Below are 25,854 nucleotides of genomic sequence, written 5' to 3' on the forward strand. Positions count from 1 at the left end.
CAGTAAATTGTCTTGTTATTTATTTTTTCAATGTGTCTAAATAATTTGCTTCAATCTTAAGGTTTAAAAAGAGTTTTTGTTGTTCTGTCACTATCAGGTATAGGAGGAGCTTTCTGTTGAGATATAGGTCAGACCCAGTAAATGAAATAATTGAGAAAAAATGTTTCTGTTCATTCTCAGAACAAGCTTGCAAAACTATCATAGGAGCAACTATAGTATTGTGGCAATGTCACTGGGCTAGTAGTTCAGAAGACGAGGTAATGCTCCGCAGATAGCTAATCCCACTAAACAGCTGATGGGATTTGAATTTGATTAACAAATCAGAAATTGAAAAACTGGTCTGTGCAATAGTGACCTTGTAACTGTTGTCAATTGTCGTACAAACACACCTGGTTGACTGAGGATATCTGACATTGTTATCTGGTCTGGCCTATGTGAAACTCCTGATAACAGCTTAACTGCTTTCAAGGTCACTTAGGGATGAGCAATATCCCATGAGTGAATAATAGAAAGCAGACAACATGAGCAATAAAACTCACCTCTGAGATTAATCTAAAAATAGAGAAACCCATTTTTCAAGAACAACAGGGGCAAAGAAAGCATGTTCTGAGTAAATAGCCAATATTAACACCTCCTGAGTCAATTAAGTTTTTAGGTTAATTGGATTTTGAATCTAATTCGTATTTTTATGAATTGGCATTACAGGTGCAGAACATATAATATTTGTTCTTGGGATGGTGTAGCACCAGCTGAATCTCAGTTGCCCTTATTATTGAGTCATCTGGAGAGTGAAGGACTGGAGTAGATTTCCTTCCTTGAACAGAATGTACACCAGTTGAATTTTCATGACAGTCAAGCTTTCATAAGTGTTTAATCTAATGCAACTTTAGAAGTCACCAAGTTTAATTAATTCAATTTCTTACAGTGTCGTGGGGAGAATTTAACTCTCAATCTGTAGATTATTATTCCATGACCATAACCACTGGCTACCCTACAAATTTCTATCCTTTTGTGGTGAGAATGTGCATTAATAATTTGATCAGAGAATTTAGTGAACGCATTGTGATTTTGCTCCTATTAAAATTATCCTGGTTGTTTGGAATTTTTTTGAGAAACTTAAGGTAATTATTTGGCCACTATGTTAAAATGATTTTCCATATATAGATCCAGTGAACCTTGAGTTTATAGAATTGAGCAGACGGCTGGTAAACTTATTAGGTAAACAACAAATTGTTTTCTACATTAAACAAAAAGAGAACATCTGAAGTAAAAACAGAAAATTCTGGAACTTGTCAATTAGTTTGGCTGCATCAATGAAGAGAAAAAAACCAAAGTTAGCATTACTGGAAAAAGTTAGAAGTGCATAATTACTTCTGAAGAGTTTCAGACAAGAGGCCATCACTAAGACCTGTGTTTTTATTACCACAAATTTAAATTAATTTCTATCAATCAACATGGGTTTATCTGAGCAATTATTGTTAGAACTGTCTTAAATGCGTAAAGCACAATAGGATAGGAATTCCACTTCTGCACTGGTCTGACCATGATTTTTTATGCTTTTACATTAGTGCAGTAAAGGCACTGAACTGAAGGAAGCAGAAATGGAATTTCTGCCTAGGATGTTTTCGAACTTTTGGGATTTAGCAAGGCACACCATAACAGTTTCTATAGCTGCTAATCAAAGTGTGCATAACGTTGCATGACGTAGTCTGGCCAAGCAGTCTAAGGTGCTGGATCCAGTTTCCAGTCCCTCAGGTAGCGTGAGTTCGAATCCCATTGCTGCCATTTCTGTGGATCAGCTGTAATGCTGCATGTTAAAATGCCAGGTGTATTTAAGTTCAAAACAAAAAAAATGTGGGTTTGCATCTTGGGGCGGCACAGTGGCTCAGTGGTTAGCAGTGTTGCCTCACAGCACCAGGGACCCAGGTTCGATTCCCACCTTGGGTGACTGTGTGGAATTTGCACATTCTCCCCATCTCTGCACGGGTTTTCTCCCACAATCCAAAAATGTGCAGGTTAAGTGAATTGGTCATGCTAAATTGCTCATAGTCAGGGGTAAATATGGGGAATGGGTCTGGGTGGGTTACTCTTCAGAGGGTCAGTATCGACTTGTTGGGCTGAAGGGCCTGTTTCCATACTGTAGGGAGTCTAATCTAATCTAATCATTAACATGTAAAGGAAAGAAAACCTATAGGGAACAACAAAAGATTCTGTATGCAAGATTTCTTCAATTGTGGAATGTTGCATACAGTCATAGAGATGTACAGCACAGGAAAAGACTGTTCAGTCCAATTTGTCCATGCTGACCAGATATCCTAAATTAATCTAGTCCCATTTGCCAACACTCGGCCCATATTCCTCTAAACCCTTCATATACCCACCCAGATGCCTTTTAAATGTTGTAATTGTACCAGCTTCCACCATTTCCTCTGGCAGTTTGTTCCATACGCGCACCACCCTTTATGTGAAATAGTGGTCCCTTTTAAATTTTACCCTCTCACCATAAACCTATGCCCTCTAGTTCTGGACTCCCCCACTCCAGGGAAAAGGCCTTGTCTATTTACCCCATCATGCCCCTCAACTTTTTATAAACCACTATAAGGTCATACCTCAGCTTCCTATGGTGCATGGAAAATAGCCCCCGCCTATTCACGCTTTCCCTATAGCTGAAACCCTCCAACCCTGGCAACATCCTTGTCAATCTTTTCTGAACTCTTTCAAGTTTCATAGCATCATTCTTATAGGAGTGAGACCAGATTTGCACACAATATTCTAGTGTTTGAAAATTCAGAATTGGGAACTGTATTCATCTTGTGGTCTACATCAATAGGAAGGAATTCCAATTCTGTAAGATATAAGTTGTTTGTGATGCACAGAATGTTTAATTCCTCACTGCAAGATATATTGCATTAATGCCTGATTCATTCACAGTTTTAAAACAGTAGTGTCCCAGTAGTGTCCTTTATAGTCTTTATAAATAAAATCAGGCAATTCGGCCCATCAGGTCCCTGTGGTGTTTTTGCTTTGCTCAAGTCTTCCCTGAGCCTTTTTTGTGTAACAATCAATTTATCTCTCTCTTGCTTTCTCCTTTGTATTTTCCTATCAGAATCTTTGTCCTTGTATTTTGCAATTTAATCATGTACCATCTAGCTCTAGAGTAATTACTTCTAGCTGTCTGGATATGGTGCCGACAAGCAATTTCCAAATGTACATTTTAACTTCTTTGTTAGCTTGACTGCTTTTAACTGAACAGTTCAGCTTTACCAATAAACATTTAATCAGCTTATTGAAATTTGCAATCTTTCTTAATTAGATCAAATAACTTAGCAAATGTTTCAGTACAAAGTGGTGTAAAGCTCTTTGCCAATTATGAGATTAATGAAACCAGTGGTTGATCTCAAGAAGGAAGAATAATGAAGGAAATAATTTGTTGATAGAAAGCTGCCTTCTATTTCCCCACAGATTGTATTTGCACAGGCCATTATTCAGCAGTAAACCTTAGACTTAGTAGTAAAACCTAAAATGCCAACATTTTCTCAATATGAGTAAAGAAACCAATTTAATAAATGCTATAGATTTGCCAACTACAAATTGCGATTTGATCAAAAAGTCTATTGCAAGGCAATTATAACAACAATAACAAAAATGCAATTTTCATAATTTGTAGTTGGGAATTTTGAGAACACATGAATTTTTTTTTATGGTTGCTTTTTGGAGAGTTTCCATCCCAGTGATCTTAATTTGGTCATCAGTATAAATTAGTGGGCCTAATTATTTCGAATACATTACAAAAATTGATGAGTGCTATTTATTCCAACCTTTGCATATATCTACACGTTTTATTTGGTGCTTAACATGTAGGATGTGTGGTTTTAAACTTTGAATAAGGAATCTGAAGTTTAGTTTCCTAAAAGAACTTTGTGGCACCAAGCTTTCAACAATGGCTATTTCGATAATCGCTGCGAGAAAATTCTACATGATTGGTACGCTATTGTCCAATGATGGAAACTGTTTTCTGAAACCTGGAATAGCACTAAGATGCTAGACAGTGGAAGTTTTGCAAAAAACATATTTGTAAAGCTTGACCAAATTTCCTCCCCATTGGATTTGGTTGTCAGGACTGTAACCCATTTGATGCATTCATTCCAAATCTTCAGCTGTTTATATCATTTTCACTTTACATGTATCTGACAATCTAGAATTTTTTCTTTTCATTGATATTTTCCTTTCTCAATATTTTTATTCATGCTGGAATATAGACCTGCAAGTACTGGCCACTTGCACAGAGTGTTCATTCCTCATGTGATCCTAATGTTTCAGTGTCACTACCTTGTAGGGATAGAACAGGAAAGAGCACTTAGGTCATCTGTTGATGTGTTCACTGCACCTCTGGCTGTATTTAGTCAGCGAGCAGTATCAATAGTGATTTTTTCTCCCAACCTGTCCATTTATAAAATTTGGCAATTAATACATGCATCTTTTCTCCTGTTGAGCCATGGAAGAACTTGCTGAGTGCCAGTTGAAAGACAAAATATGAATTCTTGATATTCCAGAGTAAATAAAAAATGCAGAATCTAGAAATCCAAGTCAAAAAAAATTGCTGCAACTGCTCAGAACAGTCACCATCTGGAAAGGTCAGATGAGTTAACACATTAGGACTTATCAAAATTGAAGGATATTTTGGCACTTCCTATAAAGGAACTGAATTGGGGCATGAGGCAGGAAAAACAACCTTGGAAAGAAATGCAATTAATATATCTTTAAATGCTGAAATAACAAGTGATGTATAGCAGAAGACAATGCAATGCATAATGGGAGCAATTAATAAATTGAGCATATTTATAAAGCAGAATGGTAGTGTTAATAGCCAAAGGAAGTGGGGCAATTAGGAAGAAACAAAAGCATGAAAATGTGCAAAATTGAGTAGGTTTCAGGAGCATGAGGGAAAAGTGAAAAGTCAGCCAGTACCAAGGATGTAGAAGATAACCATTTAATTGAATGTTGCTAGCAGATCCACTTAAAATTTGAACTAATGACAACTACTAAAGTTGAGAGGCACATTAGCAAGCTTCAGTAAATAAGGGCACTAATGATGCTATTATGGACTGAAATCAGACTGTCAAAACAGCAATTCTCGCATGTTGCACCTTCTGGATGAAAGGTGCATTGTATGTTCACAAATCAAAGAACAGGCCCTGTTGAATAAAAGGCAATTAAAAGGGATTACAGCTGAAAACACTAGGGATGATATCCTACAAATGTCAATCAATATTCAGAATTTATTAATCTGATTAATAACAAAAATGAGTAGCTATGACTCAGTCTCTATTTCTGATTACAATTATTATGGATGTTTCTTTCTGCCCAATTATCTGTTGTCCTGTAATGAAAATAACGCCTTAGGTCTGGATTTCCAGCTTGCTGCGTTGTCATATTACAAATTTTAATGTCACTGTGTGTATGGATGGTCAGATTTGAGGAATAGTGAGAAACACACCGGTATTATTTAGTAGTACATGAACTAAGCTAGAAATAAAACAACTTAAAAACAAAATCCAAAAATTATGCTAGAGCATGGATGAAGTGAGTGGGAATATGATGACCAAAAATTCAATGACAAAACTGTATTTTTGCACACAGAAGTTTGACAGAAGTGAGGGTACCAAGTGTTAAAGCTCTCGATGGTAGATGAACAAAGCAATTTAGTGTTCAAGCACTTGACATCAAAAGTGAACTCAAAGATCTAAAAAGCAATTGTAAAAAGTTAATGGGATGTCAGGCTTCATCAGAAGAGCTGCAGACTATATAAGAAAAAATCTGGTATGTAGAGCATCAGATAGACCAGTTTGCCAAATTGAAGTTAGATTTTAAGTTTTGGGCAGCAAAGTGTTTTTCAGAGAACAGGTCACTCAGGTGTCACTTAAATAGAGCTGAGGAATAGAACTCCTATCTGCCACAACTTGTCCCTGATCAGCTGCTTCAAGATTGTCCTTGTCCTAGGCAGTACCTGGATGAGAGGCCCCCTGTTCAGCCACTAATTCTTCTCCTTTCCTCTTGTCAAATACTGTGGATGCCAGAGATCTGAAGTGAAAGCAGAAGACATGTACTTCCTAATTCCAGAGCCAGCTTGCAGACTCATTGCTGTGGGTCCATGCCTTGGGCTGTTAACTGCTCCTCCAATCACAGACTGGTGCACTCCCACATTTACTGCTGATCAGCCCAATGGTAAGTCTGCAGCAGCAAAAGCGGGAGAGGAAAGGTCTCTGATTGGAGGAGCAACTTCTTGTAAATTCTGTGAATGAGCTGTAAACTATAGCCATCGAGTCACAGAAGCGTAAAACACAGAGAAAAGCCCTTTGGCCCATTGAGTCTGCACTGATCAAAACCAACTACCTAACGATTCCATTTTCCAACACGTGATTCATACTCTTGTAGGCCTTGGAATCACAAGTATACATCTAAACATGTAAATATGTACAAGTATTAAATGTTATGAGGGTTTCTGCCTCTACTACCCTTCCAAGCAGTGAATTCCAGATTCCCATCAGTCTGTGGCGCCATGTCATGTAACTATCTTAAAAACACTTGGCCTGTCTGGTCTGAAATCCGTGCAATAACATAATACTTATCCGCATCAATAACTTTCCACACAACATAAAAATAAGGGCAAAAATTCAATGGTCTTTGGACTAGTGTGAGGCAGCATCTTGAGGAGTGACTAAGAAGCCACCCTCACCAGTGAGAAAGCCCACCGGAGCAAGCTTCAATCAGCTATTTTTAATTAAAGCAGGCATCAGCTCATCTGAAATGCTCTGGTCCATTGGTCTTATGTTGAACTTAAGAGGTCAAAGGTCCTGGTGCTATTGCTAAGGGTACTTGGAATGGTATCAACTCCCTGCAAGCCAGGATCATCACTTGAGCTGTCTGAGTGGACAGCTGCAGTGAAACATTCTGGATATTACACTCCGGCCTCCATCAGTAATCTCCCTTGTCTGTGCAATTTGGTGAAATCCATATTGATCCCGTGTGGTTGGAGCATCCCAAGGTGGAAGATGAGGCTTTCTTCTTCCGGGCGTCGGGTGGCTAGAGCTTGGCAGTGGAGGAGTCCCAGGATTTGGATGTCCTTGGCAGAGTAGGAAGGGGAGTTAAAGTCTAGATTAGAGTGGTGCTGGAAAAGCACAGCAGGTCAGGCAGCATCCGAGGAGCAGGAAAATCGACGTTTCGGGCAAAAGCCCTTCATCAGGATTAGAGCATCATCAGCACCTTCATCAGCACCTTCATCAGCATCTGCAGTCCTTGTTTTTACCTGGGGGAGTTAGTGTTTGGCCCCAGGGAGGTGGAGTTGTTTAGTGCATGTGTCCCAGAGATATTCTCTGAAACGTTCCGCAAGTTGGCGTCCCCTCTCACCAATGTAGAGGAGACCACATCGCGACCAACTAACACAGTTGATGACGTGTGTCGAAGTACAGGTAAATTCCTGTCGGATGTGGAATGATCCATTGGGGCCTTGGAGGTAGGTGAGGGGGAAGGTGTGGGCACATGTTTTACACTTCTTGCAGTGGCAGGGGAAGGTGCTGGGAGTGCGTTGGTGGGGGGCATGGCCCTAACAAGGTAGTCGCAGAGGGAATGGTCCCTCCAGAAGACAGATAGGGGTGGGGAGGGAAATATATCCCTGGGCGTGGGATCTGTTTGTAAGTGGCGGAAGATGATGCGATGTATCCAGGAGTTGGTTGGTTGTGGTGGTGGGGGGGGGGGGGGGGGGGGAGGGGATGTGGGTGGATGGTGGGAGTCTGTGCTTGTTACAATTGGAGGGGTGGAGTTCAAGGACAGAGGTGGAAGAAATGGAGGAGATGTGCTGAAGGGCATCATCGGCCAAGTGCTTGGTCCATTGCTCCTATGTCTCTAAAAACTTAATCTCTACCCTTCCCCTTATGGCAGTTTCCTGTATAATCACTGAAGGTCGAATTCTTAACTTTTTACTTGTTCCACCTCACTCTCTTCAAAGCCCCAAACACACCTTCAAGGTGAAGTAGCATTTTACTTCCACTTTCAATCTGGTCTGATGCAGTCTCCTTGACATTGGTGAGACCAAAATTAAACTGGCTTGACCTTTCTGTTACTTGCTGTTTTAATAAATAATTTTGCTCTCTGCTAACATTTTCGCTCAGGGTTTGCTACACTGTTACATTGAAGCTCCACAAAAATTGGAGGAACTGTACCTCATATTTTGCTTAGCCACTTCATAGCTTGAACTAAACATTGGATTTAAAAATGTCAGAGAGCATGGCCTCTGTTCAAACTCAAGGTGTAACCTCTGTCCTCCATTTTTATGGGGCTTAGTTGAACATCTCATTTGAAGGATAGCACCTTTGACATCACACCATATCCTCAAGCTCTGGACGGCAACTTCCAAATCACAGCATGGCTGTGATGTTGGAGAAGGTTCTGGATCATGCACATCATAGGAAAAGCAGTCAGGTAGTCGAGTGCCAGTAAGACAATCAATGGTGTTAAGGGCAAGGTGAAAATGTGAAAAATAGATGTAATGTTTCTAAATTAATCTGCAAAAATCTTCACAATGTGGATACTGAAAATTTGTATTCAGGCAGAGTATGCTGCTTGTTCTTCATGAGCAAGGATGTCCTTTGTGAATAATGCTCACTTGTAACTTTTTAATTAATATTGCTTTTTTTTCTTTTTCAGGTTTCTCTCATTCGGCATTCACATTTGGAATAGAAAGTCACATAAGTCAGTCAAACATCAATGGGACACTAGTGCCACCTGCAGCACTAATCTCAATCCTTCAGAAAGGATTGCAGTATGTCGAGGCAGAGATCAGCATCAATGAGGTAATATGATGGCAAACAAAATATTTATTACATTTAACCCAGTCACTTTCTGGTTCCTGTTAGACAACAATTTGCAGTTTAAGTGTCTGTTGACTTCCTTCAATGTTAAATGTTTTGATATTTGCATACGAGTATGGAGGAGTTTGAAAAAAAAGGACTCTTGAATTTCACTAGTACTTTAACATTAAAACAGTTATCGCTGCACTAAGAACTTGTATGGAATAATCTATCGTGGTCTTTTTGAGTGCTTCACTTGGTAGAAATGGCTGAAAGCCTTTTACATTTCTTAATTGATTGCCAGGAGAAAGTGAGGACTGCAGATGCTGGAGATTAGAGCTGAAATTGTGTTGCTGGGAAAGCGCAGCAGGTCAGGCAGCATCCAAGGAGCAGGAGAATCGACGAATTCCTGAAGAAGGGCTTATGCCTGAAACGTCGATTCTCCTGTTCCTTGGATGCTGCCTGACCTGCTGCGCTTTTCCAGCAACACATTTTCAGCTTTAATTGATTGCCAGCCAAGTTAAAGGCTACCACGATAACATCACTATAGTTGTACTGCAAATCTGGTTAACATAATGACCCAGGTTTTCTGATGGCCAGACAATCAGTATGCCAGTGTAGATGTGGGTTGTATCTGGGGCCCCTGCAGAATCCCCGTCATGGCAGATACTAAAGAAATTTCCTGCGAAGTTGAATTTTCTGCTGCACAGTTCCTTTATGCATGAAGCCCCTGAATGTCTCAGTAATCCAAAGACTTTCAGGGGTTCTGATAAAATTAGGTAAAATAGTCACTCGAGGAATGTTAGAACTTTAACTACATGGTCCAACTGCTGAGTAACTATTCCACAGACCCCATGCGTACCTCTAACTACACTCACCCAGACCACTTAGAACTCCTAGATATGACCTAGCCCCAACCCTACCTCGTACCCCTGTCTCATTGTGTCCTCCCACACATCCCACTGGTCAACTTTCTTTCCATACTCCTTCCCATACTACATGCTGTCCATTTCCATTTCCTGAGCTAAATCCTTATTCCCTCTTTCCGTACTGTTGCCACCCACCCTGCTCCTGCACTGTTCTTCTCTCCCTTACCTGTCCCTTTATGCTCCAGTAATGCTCTCCTACCGACCATCCCACATGCTCCTTACCCATCCTATCATCCGCCATGTGATCTTGCTTTACCCTCTGCTTTCCAAGAGCCCTCTGTATTGAGGTCTCTCCACATCCCTGCCAATGATAGTGCAACTCTGTATTGAGAAGCCAGCTCACTCATCTCAATGATATCTGTAAATAAATGCCTGTATTTTTAAAAACACTATTAAAATATTAATTACTGGCAGCACTTTCATATTAGCACATTATAATTTTGATAGTCTGCAGTTATCACTCCAGTTAAAAATAGTACCTTTAAACAAAAATATTTGCACTCTCTGCTTCCTTACCTTCCAAGTAAGTGGAGAGCTCTTCATTGAAAGGCATGTAGCTCAGGGTTTTTTTTAAACTGCAGCTGTGCAAGATTCATAGAGATGTACAGCAAGGAAACAGACCCTTCAGTCCAATTCGTGCATGCCGACCAGATATCCTAAATTAATCTAGTCTCCCTTGCCAAGTTCAGTTCCTGCCTCTGGTGACTGTCTGTGTGGAGTTTGCACATTCTTCCCGTGTCTGCATGGGTTTTCTCCAGGTGCTCCGGTTTCCTTCCACAGTCTAAAGATGTGCAGGTTAGGTGAATTGGCTATGCTAAATTGCCCTTAATGTTCAGGGGATGTGTAGGTTAGGTGCATTAGTCAGGGGTAAAGGTAGGGTAGGGGAACGATTCTGAGTGGGTTACTCTTCGGAGGGTCAGTGTGGACTTGTTGGGCTGAAGGGCCTGTTTCCAGACTATAGGGATTCTAATTCTTGCCAGTATTTGGCCATATCCCTCTAAACCCTTCCTATTCATATACCCATACAGATGCCTTTTAAATGTTGTAGTTGTACCAGCCTCCACCACTTTGTCTTGTAGCTCACTTCATACATGCAGCACCTTCTGCGTGAAAAGGTTGCCCCTTGGGTCTCTTTCAGATCTTTCCCCTCTCACCCTAAACCTATATCTCTAGTTTTGGACCCCCCCCAACCCAGGGAAAAGACTGTCTATTTACCCTATCCATTCCCCTCATGATTTTATAAACCTCTCGAAGGTCACCCCTCAGCTTCTGATGCTCCAGGGAAAACAGCCCCAGCCTGTTCAGCCTCTCCCTATAGTTCAAATCCTCTAACCCTGGCAACATCCTTGTAAATCTTTTCTGAACCCTTTCAAGTTTCACAACATCCTTCCGAGAGGAGGGAGACCAGAATTGCACATACTATGTCAAAAGTGGCCTAACCAATATTCTGTACATCCGCTACATGACCTCCCAACTCCTTTCCCAAAGGAAAGGATACTAAATGCCTTCTTCACTAACCTGTCTACCTGAGACTCCACTTTCAGGAATATGAACTGCACTTCAAGGTTTCTTTGTTCAGCAACACTCCCCAGGACCTTAGCATTAAGTGTATTAGTCCTGCTCTGTTTTGCCTTCCCAAAATGTAGAACCTCACATTTATCTAAATCAAACTCTGCCTACCATTCTTCAGCCCATTGGCCCATGTGATCAAGATCTCATTGTATTCTGAGGTAAACTACTTCGCTGTCCACCACACCTCCAATCTTAGTGTTATCTGCAAACTTACTAACTATAACTCCTATGTTCACATCTAAATGACGAAAAGCATTGTACCCAGCATGCCACTGGTCACAGGTCTCTAGACTGAAAAGCAGCCCTCCATCACCACCCCATGTCTTCTACCTTCGAGCCAGTTCTGTACCAAATGGCTAGTTCTCCCCCTGTATTCCATGTGATCTAACCTTGTTCACCAGCCTACAACCAGAGGAACCTTGTCGCACGCCTTACTGAAATCCATATAGATCACATCCACCGCTCTGTTGTCATCTGTCTTCTTCATTAATTCAAGCAAAAATAAATCAGAGAAGTTCAGTTCTTAACCTTCCATGTTACTTTAAGATGATTTTCCCAAACCAAAGTAGCAAAAATATTTGTGAGTGCTAGCTGTTGTGTTCAAAGAGCTCTATCTGAGGGAACTGCACAAAAGGCTAAGGAGGGTTGATCAAATATACTAAAAACCCCCGAAAAAACTGCTAGATGCTGTGAATCAGTAATTGCCGGAAAATCTCAGCAGGTCTGGCAGCATCAGTGGAAAGAGATCAGAGTTAATGTTTCGGGTCCGGTGACCGTTGATTGGAACTGAGCTTTTCCAGAGATTTCTGTTTTTGATCAAATTTATTATTGGATTCAGAAAGTGTATGATTAAAGTGCCAGCATGATTAAAGTGTCATTAAAATATAAAAACAATCATTCAATACTCTCTTGACAACAATGCCCTATCCAGGTAAATCTCATATAAAGCAAAATGGATTATTTTTGCTGCAAACTAAATACAAACAGAAAATGCTGAGAAAATATTCAACAGGCCTAACAGTACACATGGAGACAAAACAGGATCGGATTCAACACAATGTTGACTCTTGTCTCTCAACAGATGCTGCCAGACCAGAGCTTTGCCACCATTTTCTGTTTTTATGTCCCAAATCGATTTGAACTAGATGGTGTCAATTCAGGAAACAGCTGACCAGCTTTTGTTAAACTCAGCTTCTGTTACAGCCACTTGAAATCACGGCAACTTCACATATTAACATACATAACAGCTGCAATATTTGGCCTATCAATCTGGACCTCTTTGGAGGGCTATTTGTAAAGATTTAAATCTAAGGCACATGGATCTTATCGTTTGGTCACCTCTCAGCTTCTGCAGTTCATTGTAAACGCTGAGCAAGTTTTGTGTTCAATCTTTCATAATGGCAACAGAAAATCTCTGAAAGTGTAGTCATAGAAATACTATAATGCTAAGCAAAAGAAAAATTTCCTAACTTGAATATGGATTCCTTTGGTGAAATAAAATAGGATAGATTTCTGGTCCATCACATTAAGGTCCAAGCAGATCTGCAACATTGCGCACCTCGTAGTACTTTAGCATTGAAATTTCAGTGTTTCTCTTTGTCATTATCTATATTCAACTATTCCAGTCTTGTAAAAGTCCTCCAGAAGACTTCAATAAAAACTTGGCTGTGAACAAAGGACAAAGAAAATTCACAGCCCAGGAACAGACCCTTCGGCCCTCCAAGCCTGAGCCAATCCAAATTCACTGTCTAAACCTAGTGTCCAATTCCTAAGCGTCTGTATCCCTCTGCTCCCCAACTGCTCATGCATCTGTCCAGAAGCACCTTAAATGAATCTACCATGCCTGCCTCTGCTGGCAACGCATTCCAGGCATCTACTCTGTAAAGTGCTTTCCACATCTATCCCCCTTAAACTTTTCATCTCTCACCTTGAATGCATGACCTCTCGTTCTTGAATCCCTCACCCTGGGGAAAAGCTTATCTCCATCCACCCTGTCTATACCCTTCATAATTTCATAAACCTCAATCAGGTGCCCCCTCAATCTCCTTTTCTTCTAATGAAAATAATCCTAACCTACTCAACCTCTTCTTAGCTAGCACCTTCCATGCCAGGCGACATCCTCGTAAGCCTTCTCTGCACCCTCTCCAAAGCATTCGCATCCTTTTGGTAATGTGGCGACCAGAACTGTACACCATATTCTAAATGCAGCCAAACCAAAGTCTTGTACAATTTTAATATGTCCTGCCGGCTCTTATACTCAATACCCCGTCTGATGAAGGCAAGCATACCATATGCCTTCTTGACTACTGTGGGTACCCTATCCCGCATCAGTTGTTGTTTGCCCAACAAACTTGTCCTTACTGATGTACATCGACCCCAATCTCCCAGTACCTTAATTTTAACATTGTCATCATAACATAAGTAACTTTGCCTCTCTCTATCTCTGTAAGCTTCTTAAAATGACCCCACCCACTCTTTATACCTGCACTAAAAATGTACTCTTTCACAATGTTTTTCAATACATCTCCTCGTATCTTCTTGGCTTAGCATCCATTTTATTTAAGCTGATTGGAATATTTCTCATTGTTAAAGGTCCTATGCAAGTTGTTACTGGTAGAAATTAGCAACTCACTACCATTTACATGGAAATTATAACACACTGTATAAAAGGGTACTTTATAAAAATGCCTGAGAAAGCACTTTAATTTAAGGACTTTGACTGAGCACCATGTGAATTGAGCTTCGGGATGGCCATTACACAATCTGCAGTGGAGCTATTGCTGTACTAAATATTATTACTGATAAGCTAGTGGGCAGTTATTAATATATTGCTGAATGTAAAACACAGGATAGTTTGTGTGTCCAGTGGCAGACTGCATGCACTCATTAGATTTTGGTCCCTCAATACTTTGTTGTTGCTTCATTTATGTGAGACAAAACAAGGAGAGGGGGGAAAACAGTGGTTTAGTCACTGAAGGTCATATGCACTAATGGGCACCTTTCAGAGATTTTTCCATTACCTGGTATAAAATAGGCTAAAGCTACGTCATCAGCTTTTCCGTGTTACAGCTGAAAATATATTTATACCTCTACCTTGCAGCAGTATTTGTTACATAAGGCAAGCAGTAATTTTAACATTTAAAAATATAAAAGTAATAGAAACAGAGTAGGAAGACTGGAACATTCTTTGGTGCATAGTGAAACTTTCACCACGTAACAAACAAATCTAAAATTTTTAATGCAAAGTTCTTAGTATGCATTGTCTATTTTCTTACATTGAGCTCACCAAGGTTTTGTTAAAACATGTTCATTCAAATCAATCAAGTAGTTATTTCAGTCTTGCAGCTTCACCTTGGTGTATCATTTGGAAAATAGTAATCCTAGGTTAACAATCAGTATAGTGATATGGAAAAAGCTGTGTTATCTGCAAAGAAAGCTCTGCAGAAAAGTGTCCATGTCTATCCATCCAGTTTATCCCAGTTTCTTTTTGGTTGATAAGGTGGCTGCCTAGGCGGTATTGCTGACATGTGCTTTGCTACTTGCTTTGTGTCACATTCAGTAAATGAACAGCAAAATCATTACATCATAGTGCTCCAGCTCAATTAAATCAACCTTGAAGTAAACAGGAAACATGAATAAGATTGGTAGACAGACTAACTGAATTATTCAGAGCATGTGCAGCTCGTTTCTCAGATATCATCAAGTTAATGCATGCAGGAGCTTCACTACTGTGTTTAACCCTTAATGTGTATGCACTCTTGTTTATTACTTTATTAACACAGGAAGGTAACATGATATAGCTCAGCATTATAAATAGCCTTTACGTGTCCAAACGTTCATAAACCACAAATGTATGAGGTGAGTGTGTTGTGAGTCAAGATACAAGATTACGTGGTGCAGAATTCTCAGCATCTGACCAGTTCTTGTGAAGTCTGTATTTATGTGACTGATTCAGTTCATGATTAATAGAAATCCCTGGGATTTTGACATTAAAAACAGGAATTGTTGGAGAAACTCAGCAGGTCTGGCAGCATCTGTGCAGAGAAAGCATAGATAATGTTTTGAGTCCAGTGACTCTGCTTTAGAATTTTGATCATGGGAGATTCAGCATTAAGAGGGTTGATAGGATGCATTCTTACCAGGTCTTACTGCATTTAACCATGGACAACCTTAAGATATGCAAACAGTGCTTAACATTGCGCAATCATCAATGAACATCTTCGCCTCTGACCTCATGATGGGGTAGCAGGATAATTGATGAAACAGTTGAAGATGGTTTGGTTTAGGCACTAACCTAAACAGGGTAATGTGATATGTTCTGCTGGAATTGTGGCAATTGCCTCGCAGAACTCTGGTGGTCAGGGGCAAAAAATCGATAAGGCTTCTGTGCCATTAGCTTTTGCTCATTGTACAAATCTTTCACAAAAAGTAGATGTGAAAGTGATCATTTTCGGTCAGTCAGTCAGGGAAAATGATTCTAGTGTGCCGATATTGAAGCAGATTTAATTCCAGGCATGGAGTAGATAAGCAGTAGGACTAACTGATTGTTCATTTCTGTTGCTATCTTGAAATCTTGTTACGTTGTTACAATACTGCCAACAATGTTTTTCCCTTATTCATTCATGGAATGTGAACATTGCTAATAAGGCCAACATTTATGACTCATCCCTAAATGCCCTTGAGAACTGGGTGCATTCTGCTAATGTGTGTTTTGCTATTGCTTACTGGTGCTGCATGTATTGCCATAGGTAAGGATTTTTATTTGGCAGTTTGGAGAGGCTGGCTAATCTGAGAAATCCCCAGTGCGGATTTACAGTGCGGACTGGATGATGATTGTTGTACTGGTTTTTAAAAAAAATTATTATTTAATTGGATGGTTGTTGCTGCTAAGAGCAGTAATTATTGCCCATCCCTAATTGTCCTTGATCAGATTGGCTTATCTGGCCATTCAACCTCTCCATCCCTCTCACCCACTCCAACCTCTCACCCTCGGAACGTGCAGCCCTCCACTCCCTCCATTCCAACCTCAACCTCACTAGGGAGGCGCGGTAGTAGTTTGGCGCACCGATCTTTACATTGCTGAGGCTAAACGCCAGCTCACGGACACCTCCTCCTACTGCCCCCTTGACCATGACCCCACCTCCCACCACCAAACCATCAACTCCCAGACCATCCATAACCTCATCACCTCAGGGGATTTCCCATCCACCGCCTCCAACCTCATAGTCCCACAACCCCGCACCGCCCGTTTCCGCGTCCTGCCCAAAATCCACAAACCTGACTGCCCCGGCCGACCCATTGTCTCAGCCTGCTCCTGCCCCACCGAGCTCATCTCTGTATACCTCGACACGGTCCTGTCCCCCTTAGTCCAAGAACTCCCCACCTACGTTCGGGACATCACCTGCACCCTCCACCTCCTCCATGATTTTCGCTTCCCCGGTCCCCAACGCCTTATCTTCACCATGGACATCCAGTCCCTGTACACCTCCATCTCCCATCACGAAGGACTCAAAGCCATCCGCTTCTTTCTTTCCCGCCGTACCAACCAGTACCCTTCCACCGACACCCTCCTTCGACTGACTAAACTGGTCCTCACCCTGAACAACTTCTCTTTCCAATCCTCCCACTTCCTTCAAACCAAAGGAGTAGCCATGGGCACCCGCATGGGCCCCAGCTGTGCCTGCCTCTTCGTAGGATATGTGGAACAGTCCATCTTCCACAGCTACACTGGCACCACTCCCCACCTTTTCCTCCGCTACATCGATGACTGTATCGGCACTGCCTTGTGCTCCCACGAGGAGGTTGAACAGTTCATCCACTTTACCAACACCTTCTACCCCAACCTCAAATTTACCTGGACAGTCTCAGACTCCTCCCTCCCCTTCCTAGACCTTTCCATTTCTATCTCGGGCAACCGAATCAACACTGACATTTACTATAAACCGACCGATTCCCACAGCTACCTAGACCACACCTCCTCCCACCCTGCCCCCTGTAAAAACGCCATCCCATATTCCCAATTCCTTCGTCTCCGCCGCATCTGCTCCCAGGAGGACCAGTTCCAATACCGTACAACCCAGATGGCCGCCTCCTTCAAAGACCGCAATTTCCCGCCAGACGTGATCAACGAGGCCCTCGACCGCATCTCCTCTACTTCCAGCTCCTCCGCCCTTGAGCCCCGCCCCTCCAATCGCCACCAGGACAGAACCCCACTGGTCCTCACCTACTACCCCACCAACCTCCATATACATCGTATCAACCGTCGTAATTTCCGCCACCTCCAAACGGACCCCACCACCAGGGATATATTTCCCTCCCCTCCCCTATCAGCATTCCAAAAAGACCACTCCCTCCGTGACTCCCTCGTCAGGTCCACACCCCCCACCAACCCAACCTCCACTCCCGGCACCTTCCCCTGCAACCGCAAGAAATGCAAAACTTCCTCCCACATTACTTCCCTCCAAGGCCCCAAGGGATCCTTCCATATCCGCTACAAATTCACCTGCACCTCCACACACATCATTTACTGCATCCGCTGCACCCGATGAGGCCTCCTCTACATTGGGGAGACAGGCCGCCTTCTTGTGGAACGTTTCAGAGAACACCTCTGGGACACCCGGGCCAGCCAACCCAATGACCCCATGGCTCAACACTTCAACTCCCCCTCCCACTCCACCAAGGACATGCAGATCCTTGGACTCCTCCATCGCCAGACCATAGCAACATGACGGTTGGAGGACGAGCGCCTCATCTTCCGCCTAGGAACCCTCCAACCACAAGGGATGAATTCGGATTGCTCCAGTTTCCTCATTTCCCCTCCCCCACCTTGTCTCAGTCAAATCCCTTGAACTCAGCACCGCCTTCCTAACCTGCAATCTTCTTCCTGACCTCTCCGCTCCCAGCCCCACTCCAGCCTATCCCCCTCACCTTGACCTCCTTCCACCTATTGCATTTCCAACGGTCCTCCCCCAAATCTCTCCTCCCTACCACTTATCTTAGCCTGCTTGGCACACTTTCCTCATTCCTGAAGAAGGGCTCATGCCCAAAACGTCGATTCTCCTGCTCCTTGGATGCTGCCTGACCTGCTGCACTTTTCCAGCAACACATTTTCAGCATTTAAGAGTCAATCACATTACATGTAGGTTAGATGGTAGATGTCCTTCTTTAAAGGGATCCTCAATCAGATGGATTCTTGGTCACTACTACTGAGACTTGTCTTTTAATAATGGAATTATTATTTGAATTTAAATTCTACTTCCATGTTCCCAGAGCATTTGCCTTGTATTTTGAATTACTAGTTTGGACATGATCACTACACCACCCCCTCTTGTAGTTGACTCAAGTTAAAATTAGTCTTCGTGTTTAAATGAATCATTTTCAAACACAAAAGCACTTGTTTTATGCACAAGATCTGATATAAGAAGACATTTGGCAGATGAGGTAGAAAGTGCACTTAAGAGAATGATTATATGTAGCAATTAAACTTCAAAATGCAGATGCTTGCATAACTCATCCTTTCCTGTAAGAGCTGAAATGCTTTCTCATCACTTTGTCTGAAACTGTTTTCAGCCATCTCATAATTAACTCCTAAGGCTCAATTATGAAAAAGCAAATAAGGCTCCCCTGATGACTCTGGGAATTTATCTAATGAGTATTTAAACAGGATTGATTTCTGCCCTGAGCTGAGTGAACTGATCTCTGCCAAGCTGATGCTAACAGCTACATTAGTCTCAGGATCCCTTGGTTCAAAAGGGGAGAATTCAGTCCTTGAAATTGGCAGTTTGTGCACATTGAGCTTGGCTGTGCTGTCTCTTTGGCAAGTAGTATCTCTGTTCACTGTTGAGGCATACACAAGAGTGATGGTCTTGGGACACTAGCAGCTGGCAGACATTTTGGACCAATAGCTCAGCAAATGTTGTTTGTATTTTTCAGGTTGGAACTAAAAGGAAAAAATAGATGAGGAGAGAAAAAAGAATAAGTGAAATATATGACTCTTAATTAAACGATCAGTGCATGGTAAAATTCTTGTTGTATTAGGCATCAGGTGGTTGCAAGCTCCCAGTATCAATTACTGGGAATACTGCATATTCGATGACACAACAGCCTGCTTATTGAATATGGGAAATTAAGCCAATAATCATTCCACAGCTGCAGTGATAGTTTGGCACCTAAGCGAGAAGAAATTAAGGCACTTGAACCCTGTAAGTTAGTCCCTTGGAATTATACTTGGGGATTGAATTGCAAAATTAAAATCATAACAGCATGAAATAGGAAAGGTGAATTTATGGAGTCAGAAATGGTTGTCATTGCGGTGACAATAATCAAAAACAATTGCGGCGTTCATATAAGCTTCGTTCCTGATCCCATAGATTGGAAGAGAGAAAGAGAAGACTGAGCTCAATCACCAGAAACGAGATGTGCTTTGTGATTACCTGGTTTGTGTCTCAGTGACAATATGAGGCCATTATTAGGATGTCTCAACATATATTGCATCAAATGTAGTCCCGACTCATGCTGTTTGCCCAAGTGAAGTGGATGTAATGGAAATTTTGGATATCTAATCTTCTCTCACAGGCCATTTAAATGTATCAGCCAAAAACATTTTGCATTGCTTGTGTTTTTTTTGTCAATATTACCACAATTGTTGTTTGTACTGTGAATTTTAACACCTTTACACTTTAAAGGTTTTTCTTGTCTTTAATTTGTGTGGTCTGATGGGAAAGCTATCAGTCAGATGCTAATATGCCATTTTTGAAATGTTCTTTCACAAGACATGGGCATTGCCGGCAAGGTTAGCATTTATTGCCCTTGGGGAGGTGTTGGTGAGCTGGTGAACAGTGGCAATCCACTGTTTAAAGATGACCCCAGTCATTCTCAGCAGATGTACTTGCCTCTTGTAATTTTAAAGTGCAGTTCGTGGGAAAGATGCAAAAAGTCATGAACCCAGGCCTCCCCATCACCCCTCTGCTCCATTTCAACTGAACTCATCCCTGGGTAGGTCCTTTTGTTGAAGAGTGCAACTGCCGATTTCTGCAAGTTTTAAGTTTGCAGAACATGGTAGAGAATATGTTTTTGGAGACTTGCGCATTCTCTAGATTGAGATTGAGCCCTCAAAGTGGCCTCTGATTGTCCCAGCTGCAAAGTTGACTTCTGTTGGATGTTGAAGACAGAGGTACACAGTGAGCAATGTACACAATGTAAATGCCATTCCCAGGTGTCAGGAAATATTATATAACTACGTTGATCAAAAATTACTTACCATGAGTGCATTGAGCTCATTAGACAGAGGCCAATCAGCCCACCAACACTGCATCAACCTTTGAAGACCATCCCACCTAGTCCCACCGCCCTCACCCCATCCCTGTAAACTCACATTTACAACGGCTAATCCACTTAGCCTCCACATCTTTGGACTTTTGGAGGTAACCAGAGCACCTGGAGGTAATCCGTGCAGACATTGGGAGAGCATGCAACTGCCACACAGATAGTTGCCCAAAATTGAAATTGAATCTGGGTGCCTGGCACTGTGAGCCCGCAGTGCTAACCACCAAGTCACCCAAATATAATATGTAGTTCTGCAATTGATTCAAATAAAATACAAAAGTTGATAGAACCAAGGAAAGTTAACATGTTAAAACAAATCAATTGCATCTAATTTGTAAATTTTGCCACCATTGAAGGCAGACGCAAATAAAGCTAATGGCCATTCAGGCTCACTGTTATATTAGCAAGGTTCCCATGCTGCATATTCTGAAATATGTATCAGGGCGGTTCCTGATGTTAGGTAACACAAGATACTTGATGTGACCTCTACCTTTGTGTCCCAGCTCTCAGCTGAGGTGTTACTCTTGCCTCAGCACATGGAGCAAAACATCACATTTCTTCACAAAACTTCACACCTCAAGATTACAGATGGGCAGGAAAAATATCCGAGCAGAGCACAAGAGTCTATTTTTCCTGGCACAGTACACAAACTTTGCACATGACTGTCTTGTCCTGGCACAGCTCGGACACTCTGCTATAGCAACTGTTTCCCCCACAGGATTGGTGCAAACTCACCCACAACCTGTGGAATGTGCCAGATGAAACACCATGGTAAAAACAATGACTGCAGATGCTGGAAACCAGATTCTATGCAGTCATTGTTTTTACCTAGTTGATTTTAACCCTACTGCAAATCCTCTTGCAAGGACGCCTGCCTTGAAGAAGTTTTCCTCCTCTCTCTACAAGAATCTCAGGGAGTCCCTCTCCCACTGCAACTCCCAGGTCATCTCCTCTGCCCTGAAGCTCTTCAACCATGTCCTGAAACAGACTTGCTACCACAGCCACATTTGCTTTCTCAGCACCTGCTTCTGTAACCAACTCATCCCACATAGACTTCGGACCACCTGGCCTCTATTCCTGATGAAGGGCTTTTGCCCAAAACGTCAATTTTCCTGCTCCTCGGATGCTGCCTGAACTGCTGTGCTTTTCCAGCACCACTCTAATCTAGAATCAGATGAAACACCATGCTCAAGAAAAGCACTTTCATGCCAAAGAAACAATGGCAAAAAATTGAAAACAAAATACAAGTTTTCCAAGAGTAGCCGCAGAGGTCCATGCGAATATCTGAGGTTTAGATTAGAGTGGTGCTGGAAAAGCACAGCAGGTCAGGCAGCATCCGAGGAGCAGGAAAATCGACGTTTTGGGCAAAAGCCTGATGAAGGGCTTTTGCCTGAAATGTCGATTGTCCTGCTCCTCGGATGCTGCCTGACTTGCTGTGCATTTCCAGAACCACTCTACTCTAAACTCTGGTTTCCAGCATCTGCAGTCCTCACGTTTGCCATGCAAATATCTGTCAACAGGCTCATGATGAACAGTACTGCCACCAACATGAAGTCCACCAGCCAGAATTTTTATCAGATTAACAGGATAGGTGTGGCAGTCTCCCTTTCCTGAAGAAAATTAATGAACTAGATAGGTGTTTACGTATTTCTGGCCAATCACATCATTATCTGGTGCTAGCCCACCAATTATCTGTTATTAAATTAAATATCTCTAATTACCACAAAGGCAACCAGTCTTTCATATACTGAGGAATAGGCATTGTAAGATTCTGAGGGCAATAGAGATTATGGGGCTAAAAGGAAGGGTTGGCATGGTGGCAGTGTCACTGGATTACAAATCCAGGGCCCTAGTCTAATGTTCTGGGGACTTGGGCTCAAATCCCAATATAACAGATGTGATGCTTGAAATCAGTAAAAATATCAACTTCAAAGCTAGACTAGTGTCCATGTAATCATTGTGAATGCGGGTAAAAATGCATCTCGTTCACTTTAAGGAAGGAAATCTGCCAACCTTGCTTAGTTCTATGATTTTATTCCTGGGTCGGGTGCAAGAGGTGGGAGGTGAGTCTACACACTATTCCAGGCAAATATCTATGTGGCTGAGTCTTAACTGTCTTCTGAAATGGCTCACGGGAAAATCAATTCAAAGGCAACTAGGGATGAATAACAAATGCCAACCTTGTCAGTGACAGCCACATCCCACACAAGAATAATAAACAATTAATTTTTTAATGTTTGGTTTCACAATCCTGTCCTGATGCAGATTGTGGCATGATTCGACTTTTTGTGAATCCACTGTGCACTGTAAATGTCAAGGCTTCATCAGGACAAAAATACATCTAATTTGTCAGATTTACATATTTTAATATGTGGTGTCAATGTAGTATGTACCAATTTCAGTTCCAATGTAGACTATAAGAACAGAAGAAGGCCACTCAGCCCATCGGATCTGCTCCACCAGTGAGATCATGGCTTATTTGATAACCTTCATCTCTTCTTTTCTGCCATTCCCCTATAACGTTTGATGCCCTTACTGGTTAAAACTCTATCTAGCTGAGTCATGAACACACTTCACGATCCAACCTTGATAGGCTGTGGTAAAGAACTTCACAGATTCACTCCACTCAGAGAAGAACTTCCTCCTCATCTCTATCTTAAATGGATCTCGCCGTACTCTGAGATGATGCCCTCTGATCCTAGACTCTCCCATAATGGGAAACACTGTCTGCATTTATCCTGTCAAGTCCCCTAAGAATCCCATTTATTTCAATAAGAGTACCCTTCATTCTTCTCAATTTCAATGAATACGGGCCCAATCTACTTAACCTCTCCCCATAAAACAATCCTTCCAAATCTGGTATCAGCCTAGTGAACCTTCTTCTAATTGTCTTCAATGCCAGTGAATTTTTCCGGAGATAAGAGGCCTATTACTGTTCAAGTATCTCGGCTGTGGTCTGACTAGTATTCTGTATTGTTTTAGAAAAACCTCCTTACTTTCATACTCCATATCCTTTGAATCAAAGGCTAACATTTCCCTTGCCTTCCCTGTTACCTGCTGAACTTGGCTGCTACCTTTTTATGATTCATGCGCAAGGAGTCCCACATCCATCTGTTCTGTAGTTTTCTGCAGTCTTTCTCTATATAAATAATGTTCAGCTGCTTTTGTTCTTCCAGACAAAGTGCATAACCTCATACTGGAACGTTATATTCCGTCTGCTAAGTTTTTGCCCATTCACTTAACCAATGTCCCTTTGCCAACTCTTTGTGTAATCCACGCCACTTGTCTTCCCACCTATTTCATGTAATCTACAAACGTGGTGAGAATACATTCGCTTCCTTCATCCAAGGCATTAATATACAGTAAATTTTATTTTCAAAAGCACTCTTGATAAACCAAAATTATGTACCTGAAATACCAGAAGTCTGCTCGTATTATCGTGATCTCAGCGATGTCCAAGTAGTCAGTCAAGGGTGTGAGTAACAAGCATCTCTGCTAGTAGGTTTTATTTAAAGCAACATTGCTCCCTTTTGTATTAAATTTTTACTTTCAACCAAATTTCCAAAATTATAGTCCAAATACTAACTCTAATTACATCTCACGCTGCTGCGGTCTCATGCTGCCCTTGACTGTGTCCCTTAATCATATCTTAATACTCGATTCTTTCAGTTGCTGGTCTATGTTTATTCCATATAAATATTTTTAAATGATAATCATCTTGGTGATATATAATTCGAAGGGCTGTATAAATGAATCTATATTGACTTGCAAGATATTTTTGCCCACAAATTTCCCAAATGAAAGATGCATAATGGGCAACAAGGAAAAATTGAAAATGCTTTTACCTTGTTGTCCTTTTTATTGGAAAGAAAAGTCACATTTTATTATTCTTTTCAAGTATTTGAATTTTGGAGGATTAGACCATTATTAAATTCAGTCTGCTTTAACCTGAAGGAAAATTGTTATTGTGTGCACGCAAGTACCCTAAGCTAGTGCTATATAGATGTTGGCCAACATTTGGAATATTGTGAGCAGTTTTGGGTCCCATATCTAAGGAATGATGTGATGGAGGGGTCCAGAGGAGGTTTGCAAGAATGATCCCAGGATGAAGGGCTTGCCAAATGAGGAGGAGTTGAGGACTCTGGGTCTGTACTAGATGGCGTTTAGAAAGGCGAGAGCACTCTAAATGAAACTTACAGAATTCTGAGAGATCTGGATAGAGTGAATGTGGAGAAGGTGTTTCCACTGGTAGGAGAGACTAGGACCCCAGGGCTCAATTTCAGAGTGAAAAGACAATCCTTGAAAGCTGAGAGGAATTTCTTCAGCCAGAGGGCGGTTAATCTGTGGAACTCATTGCCACAGAAGGCTGTGAAGGCCAAATCATTGAGTGTCTTTAAGACAGATGGTTCCTTATTTGAATGGGGATCAGGATTACAAGGAGAAGGCAAGAGAATAGGTTTAAGAAACATATCAGCCATAATCAAATGGTGGAGCAGCTTCAATAGGCCTAATGGCCTCATTCTGCTGCTAATCTTGCGGTTGTATAACTGCACACCCATATTTGAAAAGTTATGAGAGCTGCTGGTCCAAACTTTTGGTTATTACATTCATGCCTATCGTCTCTTAGTGTATTTCAGCAAATTGCCACAGGCACTGTGAACTTGCAGCTCATTAATATCAAAACTGAAAGTCTAAACTGAAGTAGATTTCCAGTGTAACTTCCACAAGCAAGGTAACAATCATAATTTAGAGTTTACCAGAATGGTCTTTGCTAATATGCTCTTCATATCTGATGAGTGCTTCTAAATTTAGATGTCAGCCGGCAATGATTAACAGCAAAGGCATGAGTTACATATCAGATATACCCTATGGAACAGCAATTTTTCAATGTGGTAGATAATACTGCAGTGTCAGCAGAAAGTGGGTACCATTTGCAATGAGGCCACCGTGGCCTACATCCTAGAAAACATCAGAAGGTTACAAGATATCAGGAGGAAAAATGCCACAGAAGCATAAAATTCATTCTCCCCTCCCCTCATATTGTAATGTAGGGTTGATTGGAATCAATCTCATGACATGTTCTGATCGTGGTGCTGCAGTACTTTGTAATGTACCTTAATTTTATTTAAAACTAACTAGTCATTTTTTTAATGCTTCAGATTTTTCTCTTGCTAATAATCACT

The 25,854-nt window shown here is 41.5% G+C and overlaps 1 protein-coding gene across 11 annotated transcripts in view; it reads left to right on the forward strand.

The window, feature by feature from the left end:
- LOC140481236 (F-box-like/WD repeat-containing protein TBL1X) overlaps positions 1-25,854 on the forward strand; it is a 411,567-nt gene that overhangs the window by 318,333 nt on the left and 67,380 nt on the right. For all 11 annotated transcript variants that reach the window (XM_072577105.1, XM_072577109.1, XM_072577110.1 and 8 more), the window contains one exon: positions 8,704-8,849. In XM_072577105.1, coding sequence (XP_072433206.1) covers positions 8,704-8,849 — 146 coding nt within the window. The remainder of the gene's footprint in view (positions 1-8,703; positions 8,850-25,854) is intronic.

Source organism: Chiloscyllium punctatum, chromosome 9, assembly GCF_047496795.1.
Source record: "Chiloscyllium punctatum isolate Juve2018m chromosome 9, sChiPun1.3, whole genome shotgun sequence".
Classification (NCBI taxonomy): domain Eukaryota; kingdom Metazoa; phylum Chordata; class Chondrichthyes; order Orectolobiformes; family Hemiscylliidae; genus Chiloscyllium; species Chiloscyllium punctatum.